Source organism: Erinaceus europaeus, chromosome 6 (assembly GCF_950295315.1).
Source record: "Erinaceus europaeus chromosome 6, mEriEur2.1, whole genome shotgun sequence".
Taxonomy (NCBI): Eukaryota; Metazoa; Chordata; class Mammalia; order Eulipotyphla; family Erinaceidae; genus Erinaceus; species Erinaceus europaeus.
This window is the reverse complement of record NC_080167.1, coordinates 56,755,550-56,771,558: the sequence shown is the minus strand read 5'-3', so window position 1 is coordinate 56,771,558 and position 16,009 is coordinate 56,755,550. Positions and strand designations below refer to the sequence as shown.

At 36.6% G+C, this 16,009-nt stretch overlaps 1 protein-coding gene across 1 annotated transcript in view; it reads right to left on the bottom strand.

Moving 5' to 3' along the window:
* The window catches only part of MALRD1 (MAM and LDL receptor class A domain containing 1), a 580,642-nt gene that overhangs the window by 89,381 nt on the left and 475,252 nt on the right, over positions 1–16,009 (bottom strand). Inside the window, exon 36 of the mRNA XM_060192257.1 lies at positions 12,802–12,868. Within this exon, the coding sequence (XP_060048240.1) occupies positions 12,802–12,868 (67 nt within the window). The remainder of the gene's footprint in view (positions 1–12,801; positions 12,869–16,009) is intronic.

The window sequence follows — 16,009 nt, the reverse complement described above, 5'->3', positions numbered from 1 at the left end:
ACAGCTTTGGGAGAGAGCATGGCAGGGAGGAAGGTTGGGTAAGGGAGGTTACTTGCTCCATCTTCAATCACATTCCTGGTCTGTCTGACTTGTTTGGCTCCACAGGAGGCTGAGAGTGTGTAATGCTTTCTGACAACAACGGAAGAAACCAAGGGACAGGCACATTTATCATGGAGACACCGTTAAAAAGCAGCCAGTTGGCCCTGCTATTAACTGTAAAGGATGTTGACATTTTAAAAATGTAACTGTTTTTAAGATTTTTAAATATGCCTTTTTCAAAAAAGCTATGAAAACTGTATCTGTAAAAATAATCATGTAGAAACTATAATAGGAAGACCTAGGCCCCCAAAGTCAATCTCCTTCCGGAAAGGTCACCTAATGGATCTTACTGCTTGATGTGTGTACTACTAGACTTATTTTCCTTTCTTATAGCATTTTAAAATGCATTTTAATCTGGAAATTACATTTTCACTTAGCAATATAGACTTTTTCTTTCTTTCTTTAGGATTTATATTTTTCACTTAAAAAGTTGTTACAAAATGCTATAAGAAAGGAAAATAAGTCTAGTAAGATCCATTAGGTGACCTTTCCGGAAGGAGATTGTGTGTATATGCAGACAGATAGTTGTAGAGATGATGGTTGACCCATGCTTACAACCTTGGGGGAACTGTGGTGGCTTGCAGTGGGGAGACTGAAGATTCATAACTCTGGTGGTGGAAATGGTGTGGATTTAAACCACCGTTGACGTGTAATTTTGTAAAATAAAGAAAAAAGCATAAGATGAAAAAATATTATGAAACGCCAAAATTATACTTGTTCACATATGTATTGCTAGCATAACATATACACACAATTGTCATAGTGCTATTTTAATAACAAATTTTAGTGTTTAAAATAATTTAATGGAATATTTTGTAACAACTTTTTAAGTTTTTTCCTCAAAATTTTATACTTAGTTTCCTAGATAAACAGATTTTATTTCCATACTCTGCATAAAAGGGCCACTGTTTCTCTATTTTCACGAATAGCTGACACTGCTAGGTCATTCTTCCCTCTTGTATAGGTAAAACCAAATTTCAGTGGCGTACTTGGCACTTACTAATGAGGTTGAATTTTTCAGCTATGAATTGATCCTCCTGTTCCGTCAAGAATATTTGTCTGACATGCTATTGCACAATTTTCTATTGTTTTAAGGAACTACTATAAATATTAGAGTTAAGCCTTAGGTGTAGAATGTACTGCATCTGTTTCTAGTGGGCTGTTACTGTTTTTTTTTTTTTTTCTTGTTTATGCTGTCTTTTTGCCATAATGCAAGTTTTCATTTTGTTTAGGAGTCATTTGTTTAGTCAAACTTTCAAATCTGTTTATGTTTCCTCTTATGACGACTACTAGTAAGCATACATATAACTATGACATATCAAGATTTAAACATATGCTACTATTTTTCCACTTATAATTTTGTTAATCATCTCATTCTTATGTTTATTAACTGCTATTAATTAATAGTATGTAATAATATTTATTCTAAATAGTTAGAGTTAATTAATTAGACTAAATTGTATTAACACCAATTATTATATTGTCTAGCCCATCCATTCTCAACTGGATTATATATGTATTTTATATTTATATTATAAACAATATATTATAGTTATTACATATTTTAATAATTTTATATAGCTATATTAATCTATATGTATCTATTTTTGGCTCTAGTTCTATGGAATTATCTTGGCTTTATAGTATATTTTAATGTCAAGTGCATAAAGTGCCAATTCTTAATTTTATCTTTGAATTTTATATTTATTTTTCCAGATAAACACTAGAATTATTTCTTTTTTTTAACCAAAAGAAAAAAAAACCCTGAAATCACTAAAGATATTTTGGTATATATCATCAATCATGCAACATTGAATAGTACAAATTCTAAAAAGCAAATCTATACTTTTCCAATTAGTTTAATCATGTCTGTATCTATCATTTGCATTTTAATTATTTTAGGTGAGTCCTAAATATTTACTGTTAAGTGTAATCTTGCATACATTAGAATAGTTGCTATTGCCAGATAGAGCTATTTTCCAATTTCTGTTCAACTGTTGTGACTCCTGATAAAAGGAGATTTGTCGGGGTCTCTGGTGGAGTGATCTCCAGGGGAAAGGTAACGGACCGGTTCTTTCTGCTCACGACAGGGGTGACACGAAGTAAAAGACACCGGGGAGCTCTCCAGCGTGCTCAGAACTCAGAACTCCTTTATTAGCAAGGTGGACATGAGTTAAATAGAAAAACAAACGAAGGGAATTATTACTGAAATATATCAGAAATTACAGGTTTCTTAACGATCGGCATGCCCCTAAGGTATGGGGCTGGTATGACAGGAATTGATGAGATACAAGACAGTTATTCTCCATGATGCAAGCAACTTAATTATCCAAAGGTATTTGAGAGAAGCATAGGGGTTAAACCAGAAGGGTGAGACAGAGAGAAGATAGATATCAAAAAGCCATATAGTTTGGAATTTCTCTTGTCTGGGGTCTTGAGGTGTGTGATGAAGTGTGTGATAAGGTGTGTTCTTCTGTGATCAGAAGATGACTTTGAATAAGTGAATCTGTGGCCATGCGGCCTGCAGTTAATGGAGGGAAGTACTGGGGTTTCTGTGGGCTTGAGAGTCAAGAAGGAAAGAACTAAGTCTGAGTTTCCCCCCTTTTGCTCACCTCGGTTGAGAGAGACTTACCAAGAGGTTATCTTCTCAGACCTCCATCCAAGGACGGGGGTGGTTCTCCCTAAGCTCTATCAGGCTTACACATAGTCCCAACAGAGATTCATCCTGCCTTGAATATTTATCTTGTATTCATTTACCTTGCTAAATTTTTAATCTCTATAATACGTCACAGTTAATTTGCTTGAATTTCCAAGGTTGCAAATATCTGGGAATAACATTTGTTTCTAATATTTCAATTTGTTCAACTATTATTTCTTTTTGGTTGCTTGTTCCTTTGGCTTAGAACTCTTGAGTGCAAAGACTAGCCCTGTGATAGGAGACATTTATTTATTTAAACAACAAATGAGTCATTTTTATTTATATCTTGCTACATAGCAAGAGAATCAATCACCATCGCTGGTAGCACTTGTGGCAAGGCTCGTTGGTCCACAGGTTTTGAATCATTATATGGTTTTCATTTATGACGCATCCAAGTGTTCTCATGAATATATGTAAGTTTTTCTTTTTTAAGACTTTTTAATATTTATTTATTCCCTTGTGTTGCTCTTGTTGTTTTATTGTTGTAGTTATTATTGTTGTTGATGTCATCTTTGTTGGATAGGACAGAGAGAAATGGAGAGAGATGGGGAGACAGAGAGGGGGAGAGAAAGAGAAGACACCTGCAGACCTGCTTCACCACCTGTGAAGTGACTCCCCAGCAGGTGGGGAGTGGGGGCTCTAACCGGGATCCTTAGGCCGGTCCTTGTGCTTTGCGCCACGTGTGTTTAACCTGCTGCGCTACTGCCCAACTCCCATTACATATATGTAAGTTCTTAGCACTTGAGCACAGTGTTTGAAAATCTAACAATAAAGACCATATTTGTAATTTGGGTGCTTTGTTCTCATCCGCCTATTAAATAACTATTGCTGGTTGCTATGGAGATGATTTCAGAGACGTTAAATAAGACCCTGGCAAACAGATTACTTTTGCTTCCATTTAGGTATGCATTTTTTTCTCTCTCCCTCTCTTTTTTTTTTTTTTTTTTTTTTTTTTACCAGAGCTGCTCAGCTCTGATTTATGATGGTGTGGGGGATTAAACCTGGGACTTCGGAGCCTCAGGAATGACAGTCTCTTTGCATAATCATTATGCTGTCTCCCCCACATAGGTACGCATTTTCAAATGTTCTTTAGGTAATACGGCTTCAAATTATGTATTTTGGTAATTAAAAAAAGCCCCTATTCATCACATAAGCTCAGAATTTGGGTTTCACAATGAATTTTCATTCTCTTCATTTTCTTCGGGAAAGGTGCTTATTCAAAGTCCTGGAGTCAGTGGTGAGTGGATTTTGCACCTACACACCAGGTTTACTGTTCTTGGTGTTATGTGTCTGTCTTCTTCTAGTGCATAATGACTCCATATGAGGGAAGGGTGGGGTACGAAAATGACTCTGGAGCTTCTCAGATAGTTAGTTTAGTAAAATACAAAATGGATGAAAGCAGCAAACTGAATGATTATAGGAATGCCAGCACAAGAAGTACTGCAGAGCATCAGCTGTCAAATGCAGATAGAGTTTAGCTCTGAAATTCCATCAGGCATTTTTATTCAAAAATGTATTTACAGAATCATATTGTTACTGAATAAGGATACATTTTGTCAAATACCCAATGAAAACACAAACTATAGTGTTTCATAGGTTTGAATCTGGACTCCATGCCTTTCTTGCTTTTCATGTCTGAGAAAGAGGGAGTGGCAGAGAGGACAGAAAGAAACTACAAGCATCACTCCACCATCCATGGAGTTCCCTTTGATGCTGTCCACAAGGCTCTTATGTGGTATCTGGGAAAAACCTGGTAAGGGATGCACTCTACCTGAAGTCTCATCTCTTTAGCTGCCAAATTAGACACAGAGTACTGTTACTTGTCCTTTAGGTTTAGATGAAGGTCAAAGACAAACAGAATAATTAATTGGTGCCTGACATGTATTACCTAAACCATTTCATATTCTTATTTGTTAACATTTGAACCAAAGTAAAGTTACAGAATAGCTGTAGTGCTTTTTTCTTTCTTTTTTTCAAACTTTATTTTCCCTTTTGTTGCATTGTTGTTTTATTGTGATAGTTATTGTTGTTGTTATTGACATTGTCTTTGTTGGATAGGACAGAGGGAAATGGAGAGAGATGGGGAAGACAGAGAGGAGGAGAGAAAGATAGACACCTGCAGACCTGCTTCACTACCTGTGAAGCGACTCCCCTGTAGGTGAGGAGCCGGGGGCTCAAACCAGGATCCTTATGCTGGTCCTTGCACTCTGCGCCAAGTGCGCTTAACCCATTGTGCTACTGCCAGACTCCCAGATGTAGTGTTTTTAGTGACATTTTTTTCATCTTCCTTTAATCTATCCTACGGAATGCCTTCCCTACCCCTTAGTTGAAGTACACTCCTTAAATGCTTTACATCCCAGTTGTACTCTGCTATGTGGATTTATTGCTGTTCATTCAACCACTTTTCTGTAAGGGATACTTAGTTGGTTTCTAGCATTTTGAAATTAAGAAAGTGTTGTATGAGTAATCTTGTGGACATGTAGTCTCATGGCACAGACTGAAAAAACAGTATAAATTACAGAAAGGAAGTTGTGAGGTCAAAAGAAAGTGGTTTTGTAGATACTGTCACATTCACGCCATAAGTTTTATAGTGATTTTTAATTTCCATTGATGAACTGTCTTGTTCTTTACTTTCTTGCCAAAAGAATAAGCTGGTCATAAAAGAGGTAGGACATACCATTTGAGTATGGTTTTATTCTGCCTTCATTTTTCCCATATGTTTAAGTATCATTTTGTATATTTTAAACTTAGTCATTGTTTTTCAGTAATGTGATATTTGAAAATTTTCCTATGTTTTAAATACTACTTTAAATATTTGTCCTTTCTCTGCAATACATAATATAAGTTTTTTCTCCCAGGTGGCCATTTGTCTTCTGATATTGCTTCTTAGCATTCTCTGTGCCATGCAAAACATTCTATTTAAACACATGGTCAGGCACTTGAATTTATTAGTATTGTCTTTGTGTTGGATTTAAGTCACTACATAGTTTTTTTCTTCATTCAAATTATAGAAATAACAAATGTATATGGTAAAGTTGCAGGCTACAAAATCAATATACAAAGAGTAGTTGTGTTTAAAGCTCATCAGAGAGAGGAATTTAGAAAACAATTTCATTTACAACTGCATCAAAAAGAATGAAATACTTAGAAAATAGTTAACTAAGAAAAAACAAAAAGATACAATGAGAACTGCAATACACCACTGAAAAGACTGAAAATACAATGTTAGGAAGGAAGCTCCCCAGGCTCATGGGTGACATGAATTAATATCACTATCAGTGTCACTTTAGCTAGAGCAATAGACAAATTCATTGCAATTTTTATCGGAATATCAATTCCAATCCACATAAATAGAACATATAAATCCTAAAATTTAAATGTAGTTACAAAAGACCACAAATAGTCCAGCAATCCTGAAAGAAATAGAACCACAGAAAGGTTTGCTCCCTTACTCAAATTATAATGCAAAGTTATGTACTGGAATAAAAACAACAATGGGGGAGGGGGAGGGGGAGTGAGCAGTGACACACCTGGTCTACCTGTCTGCAGGTCTGCAGGCCTCTATCTCTGTATCTGTCCCGCCCTTCTCAATTTCTCTCTGTCCTATCAAATAAAATGAAAAAAAAAAAAAAGGAGAAAATGGCTGTGGGAGTTGTGGATTCCTAGTACAGGTGATAACCTTGGTGGCAAAACAAAACCTGCACTATGAAATACAACTGAGAACCCAGAAATAAACCTAGGTGTATAGGACCAACTAATCTAGACAAAAGAGCTACCACCATACATGGAAGTTAAGGAAACTGCAATGAATGGTGTTGGGAAAACTGAACAACATGTAAAATAATGAACAGAGACCACCAAATTATAACACACAAATGACGAAGTTGAAAGTGAATTACAAATGTGATTATAAGACCAGAAAGCATGAATTACAGAAGGAAAACATAGATGAGAGGCTCTGCCTATGGCCTTTGACATATCTTTGTAGATTTCTCCCCAACAGCAAGAGAAAAATCTAACAACTGAGACTACATCAAACTGAATTGTTCTTAATGTTTGGGTTAATTTCTCTCATTAGTTCTCTATAGTTTTTTTTTGGGGGGGGGTAAGGTAAAGTCTCATCATAATTTACCTTTTTACTATACTTTTTCCCCCCTCCAAAATGTTACCTATTTTTCTTATTTCCTAATTTAATAAAATGCCTTTTTAACTCTCTACCAAGTAAGCTGATACTACTAGGAATAAAATATTTTATTGTTCATCTTAAAGAAGGATCACTTATATACAAAATATTTACTAGGGTACCCTGGCCATCAAGATACCTTCAAGTTGCTGGTTGTGTGTTAAATTTCCTAGGTAACCTCTGACTATTTATTTATTTATTTCATTTATTTTTCTGCCACTTGGGCTATCTTTGGGGTTTGGTGACTGTGCAATGCTGCACTGCTCCTCATGGTTACTTTTTCTTTTCTTTCTCTTATATTTGACAGGACAGAAAGAAACTGAAATGGGAGAGAGAAATAAAGAGGGAGAGAGACAGAGAGACAACTTCAGTACTTGCCTCACTACTCTGAAGCTTCCCCTTGCAGGAGGGGTGTGTGGGCTGGAACCAGGGTCCTTGTGCATGATGACATGTGCACTTAACCACAGTCCAGCCCCCCACTTCTGACCTTTAAATCAGACCTTTTGTTTCTGAAAACGATTTCTTGAATTACAGTTTTAATTTTTTCCCATTGTTTTGTCTTCCTTCTTAGGGATTCTAATGTATGTGTGTATCTTATCTTCCATTTCAACTACTTTATCTTTGAATTTTTATTTCATCTCATTTTCATTCCTTTGGTTATTTCTGTACTCAAAATGCCATTATAAATTTAATTTTAATTTTTCCTCCCTTGGGAAAATTGAAATTCAGTCAATCTTCTAAAATTTTATTTCTTTAGCTGTTTTGTTTTTAAATATATTTATAATATATTTTAATATATTCATTTATTTATTTGTTATTGGATGGAGACAGAAAAATTGAGAGGGGAGGGGAGACCTGCAGCCCAACTCCACCACTTGTGAAGCTTTCCCCCTGCAGGTGGTAGACCAGGGGTTTGAACCTGGGTCCCTGTGCACTGTAATGTATGCACTTAACCAGGTGCACTACCGCCTGGCTCCCTAATTTTGCTATTTTTCTGGTCTCTATCAACTTTATTTTGCTTCTTACTTGCTTTCTACTTGCACGTAAGATTTCTCAGCTAAGGATTTTCTTTCCTTTTTTTGCCCTTATATATTGATGTGTCTAGTTTTCTGATAACATTCAAATATGTGGAGTTAAAAGCTGAAGTATTTAAATTTTTTGCTTTTTTGTGGTTATTGTTGCATTTTATTGGAGGGTTGGAAAGTGCTTATAAGTTGAATTTTATTTTAACTGGTAGCTTTGTGTAGACAGAAATTGCATGTACTCTTCCATTTCAAGCATAGAGGTGGAGAGCTCCATTTGTTTACAAAATTACTAGTTAAAGAGCACCCTCTTCTGTCAGTGCAATAAAGGTGAGTCTCATGATATTTTTATTTTCTTTCTTTCTCTCTTTCTCTCTTTCTTTCTTTCTTTCTTTCTTTCTTTCTTTCTTTCTTTCTTTCTTTCTTTTTTAGCCATTCTGTCATACAAAATGGAAATTACTTCTTTTAAACAGAATGAATGCATCTTAAGCTCACTCAACAGTCTTCTTGCTACATACATAAAAATTAAGTGATAGATCTTGTGGTCAGTAGTTTCGGCTATGGCAAGATGATTTGCTCACAGTGAGTATATTTAAGAACATATTTTAAAGAACTGATGTGTTTTATATTGAATTTGTATATCCTTTCTTCTTTGAGTACATTGTTCACACAGGTGCTGTGATGTTTGGCATGTATTAGGTTATAAAACATGAAATATACAGTCTTTCTTTTTTTTTTCCTCCCTCCCTTCCTCCGTCCCTCCCTCCCTCCCTCCCTCCCTCCCTCCCTCCCTCCCTCCCTCCCTCTATCTCCCTCCCTCCCTTCCCTTCTATTTGCTTCCAGGGTTATTGCTGGGGCTTGGTGCCATCACTACAAATCCACTGCTCCTGGCAGTCATTTTTCATTTTTTCATTGGACAGGACAGACAGAAATTGAGAGAGGAGGGGAAGATAGAGAGGGAGAGAGAAAGACACCTGTAGACCTGCTTCACCATTTGTGAAGTGGACCCCCTGTAGGTGGGTCTTTATTTTTTAGAACAATGGTTTTCAAAACTCTTCCCACACACTTCCCAGTGAATCTTTAAAAATAGTTGTAACTTCCATAGTTTTGAGTCAAAGTTCTTCTTATTATTTTTAACCTTAGCATTATGCTCCAATGAGGTTATGTAGTAAATGATTATGTGCAGAACAGTGAGTTTCAAGCACCAAGGACTGAACCCTCTTGACATTTAGACATTAGGTGAGAGAGAATCCAGAAAAGGTTAATGAAAAGAAAGACCAGTGACATCTGATTTCTAGCTACTCTCAAACATGGCCAAGCTGAGAAGCTGAAAATGAGAAATTGCCACTTTACTGTCTTTTAAATTTTAGGTAAGTTTAATACCATGATAAATGGTATTAAATTTTCCACAAGACATTTTATTATTTTGTCACCACTCCCCTTGTGATTTCTAGCTTTATTAGGATACAGTTAAAAAAAAAACTGGCTGAGCAAAAACTACTAGAATATTGTTAAGGCTACTTTTTAGACAAATGAATTAGTCAATTTTCTAACACATAAATAAGATACATAATATAAACTTTTTTTTGGCCTCTAGTGTTATCATTGGGGCTTGTAGCCTGCACTATTAATCCACTGCTCCTGTAGGCTATTTTTTTCCCTTTTGTTGCCCTTGTTGTTTATCATTGTTGTAATTATTGTTGTTTTCATTGTTGTTGGATAGAAACAGAGACAAATGGAGAGAGGAGGGGAAGACAGAGGTGGGAGAGAAAGACAGACACCTGCAGACCTGCTTCACCACTTGTGAAGTGACCCCCCTGTAGGTAGGAAGCCGGGGGCTCATATGCCAGTCCTTGGACTTGGTGCCATGTGTGCTTAGCCCACTGCACTACTGCCCAGCCCCCATATAAACTATTTTCTAGAAAATACAACAAGTATATACAAGTGCGCAGCATAACTATTGTTCCTTAATCCCTTTCCTTTCACTCACAGTTTGCTTCTTTTGTCCTCAAACATGTCAAGTTGTTGGTGTCTCTGGAGTAATGGAAAACTATATTGTTCCCCTAGAGATTCTATTGTTGTAGCTAATTACAAATGGTTAGCACCAATAGTCTTATCATAGTCTCTCTTGGACAGGGGTAGATAGCTTACTGGTTATGTAAAGATACTCTCATGCCTAAGGCTCCAAAGTCCCAGGTTCAATTCATAAGTCAAAGCTGAGCTGTGCTCTGGTAAACAGATAAATAAATAAATAAATGAAAAGAAGAGAAAAGAAAAGAAAAAATGTCAGAAGAGGAAAACATCTCAACTTTAGTGACAGAACTCCTCAGAGAATCTTGAAACCCTTGGATTCACAGTGGCCTGGCTGAGAGTCTGGTCTTCTATCTTTACTTTTTTGGTTTCCTTTTATGACAAGGATAATAAATTGCTACTCAGGGAATAAGAGGGCAATGATTGTCATAAAACTTATGCCTTTCCAGAGTTCCCTATAATTTCTCTAAAGGATGTTACACTTGCAGTTTACGCAGTATTTATTTTATAAAAGAGCCTCCTCCAGTTCCATGGCACTCTCATGCAGTGCTGGGGCTCTAACCTAGGCAGTGGATGTCTAGGCATATACCCTTACCCCATGAGCTGTCGATCTGGACCCTGAAAATATTTTAAAAGTCACTTTTCACAGTCATGTTTTAGATAGCAGTGATTCTAAATATCTGTTTGACTGATAGTAATCATCGTTAGTAAGTTATTTTAAAGGATTGTTTACTGTCAAAATTAATACAGTAAATATTTGATTGCCTTTCTACTAGTGATTTTCTTTCTGCATTTTGCTTTGTTGCTTTCCCTTCTTCAGTTCACCCCCCTCTCAGTCTGCTGCCATATCTCAGCCCCTATGTCAGACTTTTCTCATTTAAGAGGAACAAGTTTTGGATGTCACCATCTGGATTTCCACTTTTAAAGTTTATTTAAGTTCATGAAATGCTGCCAAGAAGGAACAAGACCTTGCTTGCTCAGCTGAGACTATCTCAAGTTTGGGGGCTTCTTGGCTAACCACTGGGTTAGTGAGGACATGCACTCCAGCCTTCTTGCTATAAACAGTTGCTGCTACATAGTATTTTCCACTAGGCTAACACTCAATAAACATTATTTGTGGCCTCATTTTAATTTCTTTCAGAAGATCTTAGAAATTCATATCAGTATCCCATCTTGCCATAAAATTATAGTTTATGATAAATTTCCACTTAAATGGATACAGGAGAAATTATAATTTTGTTGAGATATTTTGAGCTAAGTCATCCAAATATTTTGAGAGACAAAGCAATTTGAAAAATCCATTAATGATTCAGTTTCAACAACACAAATAATGTCTAAATATATTTCAGCACAAAACTGTTGTTTAGAGGTTTTTGCCTTTTTAAGACATAAATGACTTTTCCTAAAACATGTTTGTTGACTCAGAAAGATATAAGGATCTAAATAACGATTCATATATGTTTTCTATATACTTATGTTTTGTTTTGACTTGTATTTCAACCTGAAGTCAGTTCTTGAGTAAGCAAAATGACAGACATATCCAGTGGTCTGCTAGATTAAAAAGTCATAAACAAAAACATAATGGAATATGCATCATTTCCTTTGGAATTTATGAATCTGTTCTGCACAATTCCCTAAAGGATGAGAAAAAAATCAAGCAATCTTTGATATGCAATACAAATAATTCCCAAGAGAAATCACAAAGCCTGTTTTTGCTTATTCTTGTCTTAAGTATGCAAATATATTCCTTATCTGTACCTTAACTTTAGTTACTCATAAACATCAATTGCATAAGCCAGGAAAAGGTCTTATTTATGAATTAATTTTGTCCTTTATTATTATGAAATAGAAATACAGACTTGAAATATAATAATAAAAAAGAAATACTAAGTTCATGTGAACTAGGAGGACACCCCATACAAAAAAATCTTCTTATAATCTGGCATAAATATAAAAATGATATGAACCACATAACACAAAATGCTAAAAGACATGTTAAATAAATTGCATAGTTGATATTTTTCTAATATAATCATACTTTTCTTTCATTTTAATAATGATACTCTCTACCATTTTACCTTAATAATTACACATTCAGTGATATTCCTTTTTTTTTTTTTTTTGCCACCAGGTTATCGCTGGGGCTTGGTGCCAGCACTAATAATCCACTGCTCCTAGTGGTCATTATTTTCCATTTTGTTTTAATTTTTAACTTTATTTGACAGGACAAAGAGAAATTGAGAGGGGAAAGGAGACAGAGAGGAATGAGAGAGAGAAAGACACCTGCAGATCAGCTTCACTGCTTGTGAAGTGTGCCCCCTGCAGGTGGGGAGCAGGGTCCTTACACATGGTGATATGTGTGTGTGATTAACTAGGTGCACCACTGCCTGGCCCCCTTCTTCTTTTTTATTTTTTTGTTGCCACCAATATTATTGCTGGGACTCTGCCTGAAGTATGAATCCACCACTCCTGGAAGCCAATTTTATTTTGTTTCTCTTTCTTTTCTTATTTGATAGGACACATATAAAGTGAGAGGGAAGAGGAGATAGAGGGAGACAGAGGGATACCTGCAGACCTGTTTCACTGTTCATGAATCTTCCCCCCTGCAAGTGGGGAGCAGAGTCTTGAAACTGAGTTTTTTGGGCATTGTAATGTGTGAGCTCAACCAAATGTACCACTGCTTGACCCCCCTTTTTAAGTGATATTCTATGGTATCAACTTCAATAAAAATAAATATGTAAAAAAAGTGTTAAGACCATCCTCCTTACCGACACACAGGACCGGTTTTCTCCACGACACATGTCCCATGATTTTTGCAGTAATCTCTTGGACACTCTAAAAAGAAGCATCATGAACACTAGTTAGTTTCAAATGTTGGGAGGAGAACCCAGTGGTGATAGTTACTGTGTTAAATCTCAGCAGTGAGAGCAGATTTCTTCCTAGTAGTTTAAGCACAAGAGTTCTCATCCACTTCGGGTTTCCCACAATTTGCATGGTGGTCTCTGCCCCTTTCCTCACATGCCCAAGCGGTTACCAGAAGATCAGACTTTCTTCTCCCCAGAATTAGTTACAATCTAGATATGCCTGCAAGACATATTACACTACAAGTGATTACACTGAAAGTTCTTTATGGAAACATCTCTTGCCTAGGCACATGGCAATCATTGTATCCTAGCAAACAAGTGCTCTGGGTGGGTATGGCTTTGTCTTTTGGATATAATGTAACTGTCTCTCTCTCACGAAGTGATATATAACTCTATCAAAATATTACTTATATGCCTGCTCATGACTTGCCTCTGTGTTCACTACAGACACTAGTAAAAATGTAATATTACTAGTACAACTCAGATTGGCCCCTGCTGTCCCATACTGCTCTTTTACATGCTTGCGTCACTCCACAGCTGGAGGAAAACAGAAACATTTACGTTGAAAGGTGGCCTCTTTGTAGGCTGAAAAGAAGCTAAATATTCCCTTGTAGTTCTTCTGACTGTACAAGTGGCTAGTGATTTCAGCTCTGTGTGCTGCTTCCCTCTACACTGTCTTCTGGATTTCCACCACCAATGCTGCTCTACCAATGCCTATCAACTGTCCAGCTCACTTAATCTCTCCTCTCTAATCTCTAAAATGTAATAAATAAAATGGGCTGGGGGGTGCATCTCTAGACTGTATAGAGGACAAATCCTTTCTGCAAAAACTTACTTTTCAAATGAGATTTGTTTATTTGTTTATTACAGGTGGGAGAGGAGCAGAGCATCATTCTAGCACGTGCGGTAGCAGTGATTAAACTCAAAGAGGACATGAATGCAAATTCTGTGCTCTGCAGAACCACCTCTCCAGCAGCCCCCCACCCACACACACAAAAGAAAAATAACTACTGAGCTCAAATTTTAATAATTTGCACTGAGGTACCTACCTCCCCCTCTCTCCTGGAACATCTATAGAGATTAGGTAAGTGACAGCTCTTACATGGGGGCTTGTAGGGAAGATTAATAATCGCAAAACCTGCTCTTTCCTTCAGTGAAAGCTGCCTCATAACAAATGAGTTGTCTGACTCTGTGTGACACACTTCAAGCACTTTTTAAAACAGGATTATACCACCGTTCCAATTTGGCTGTGGAGAGGATAAAAGTAAATTCACATAAGGCATTTCCAACTAGTTAATAGTTAGCATAGTGTATCAAATGCTTGTTCTCACCCTCCTCTCTATACTTGGGAACTCTCTGAATGCCTCATGAAGCTTTGTTTCCACGACCATTGCTTCCCAATTCCTCCTCCTTCTCTTCTCTTCCAGCCAGTGCTTATTGTCACCACCACCCCTTACTCAGGGCCTGCTCTGAGTCAGGGGCTGTCCTAAGAGTACTCCCATTCTGACCTCACCCTGCTATGTGCTCTATTACATACTAATAATCAGTTTAAAAGGAAAAGAAAAATGACTCTTAGGACTTTCTCAAGTGAACTGTAAGGAAGCAGCAGAGATTTAATGGTTTTTGTCCATTAATTCCAAAGGCCTGTTAATCTATAAAATGCAAAATGATCTGATATTCAGTTGAGAATCTCTGTAGCTCTGTGCAGTCTTGGTTATTCTGGGATCATAAGCCCCCTTTTATTTAAGCACTAAGGTGGGGTACATGTGCAGAAAGAAAGCACTGCGCACGCTCGCTGGAGCTGTATGGATCTGAGGAGTCTACTAGAAAGCTTGTTTTGCAAACTGCTGCCTTGGAATCCTAGCATGGAGATTGCTGGAGAGATTAACCATGCCTCAGAAACCTGAAATAGCTGGATAGCATTTGCCTAAGAAGTTGTATTCTGTTTTTTATCATTCGAAATTGTATTAAATACATCATCCTCTGATGTCATATTTAGTACCTTTTCCTAATTCTTTCAAATGCATAATTAACATAACTGAAGTTTTATTTTAATATAACCTTCATCAACCCTTTAGAACTAGAGATGACTGGAAAAAGACTTTCAACTTAAGTTTAGCCAGGAAAATAATACTTGGTTACACAAGGAAGTAAATCTGAAATCATTTGCCTTCCTGGTACAACTTGGGAACAGACAGGACTTGTTGCAGTACACTTAATCTGAAATGCTTATGAAGTGCCTGGGCTTGATGTTCTTGTTAATGGCTTAAACCTTGAGGTGAGGGGAGACCATATGTTCACCATCTGTTGTGTGACCACTGAGGGAATTACTGGAAGTTGTAAGAACTGGGCTCTTAAAAGTCTAGGACTTTAAAGGAATACGCTCTAAGAGAAAGAGAAAGAGAAAGGCACAATGTGCACTGATACATCTTAGTGTGAATTTAGTTTAAAGTGCTCCTTAAAACCAAAAGCATTAAGGGACTGGGTGGTGGTGCACCTGATTGAGTGCATCCGTTATCATGCACAAGGACCTAGGTTCAAGCCCCTGGTCCCCATCTGCAGAAGGGAAGCTTCATGAGTATTGAAGACAAACTCACTCTATGCAAATGAATTTGGGTAGGAGACATAAATTGCTCTGTTGCAATTATTTCAAAGAGATGGAACTTTCACTACCATATTTTATATGCTTTGCAAAGGTTATTTTTCTTTGTTATCTTATCTGATGTTTAAGTCTGGTATAGAAATAATGCCAAAGAGCATTCCTCTTTGCAAATTCTATGAGATCAGATTTGCTCACTTCTTGATTCTCCTTTGTACTCAGGAGACTCCATGCCCTATGAGTGTATAGTCCCAGCAGCATAAGTAGAAGGACCTTTTACACTATTGTTTGATTATATTTAGCGTGCTTTTGTTGCACCTCATGACTTCTCTCTAGAAAAGCAAGAATAAAATGGTCTCTCTAGATCTGCCCTGAAATATCTCCAAATTATCTAGAAAATAAAATGGGATGTATCTTTAATCTAAATTTACATTATCTATTATTTATATCTATTACATAATCTATTATTTAAATTATGTAAATAAATTTACATCATCTTTTACTGTGGCAAAA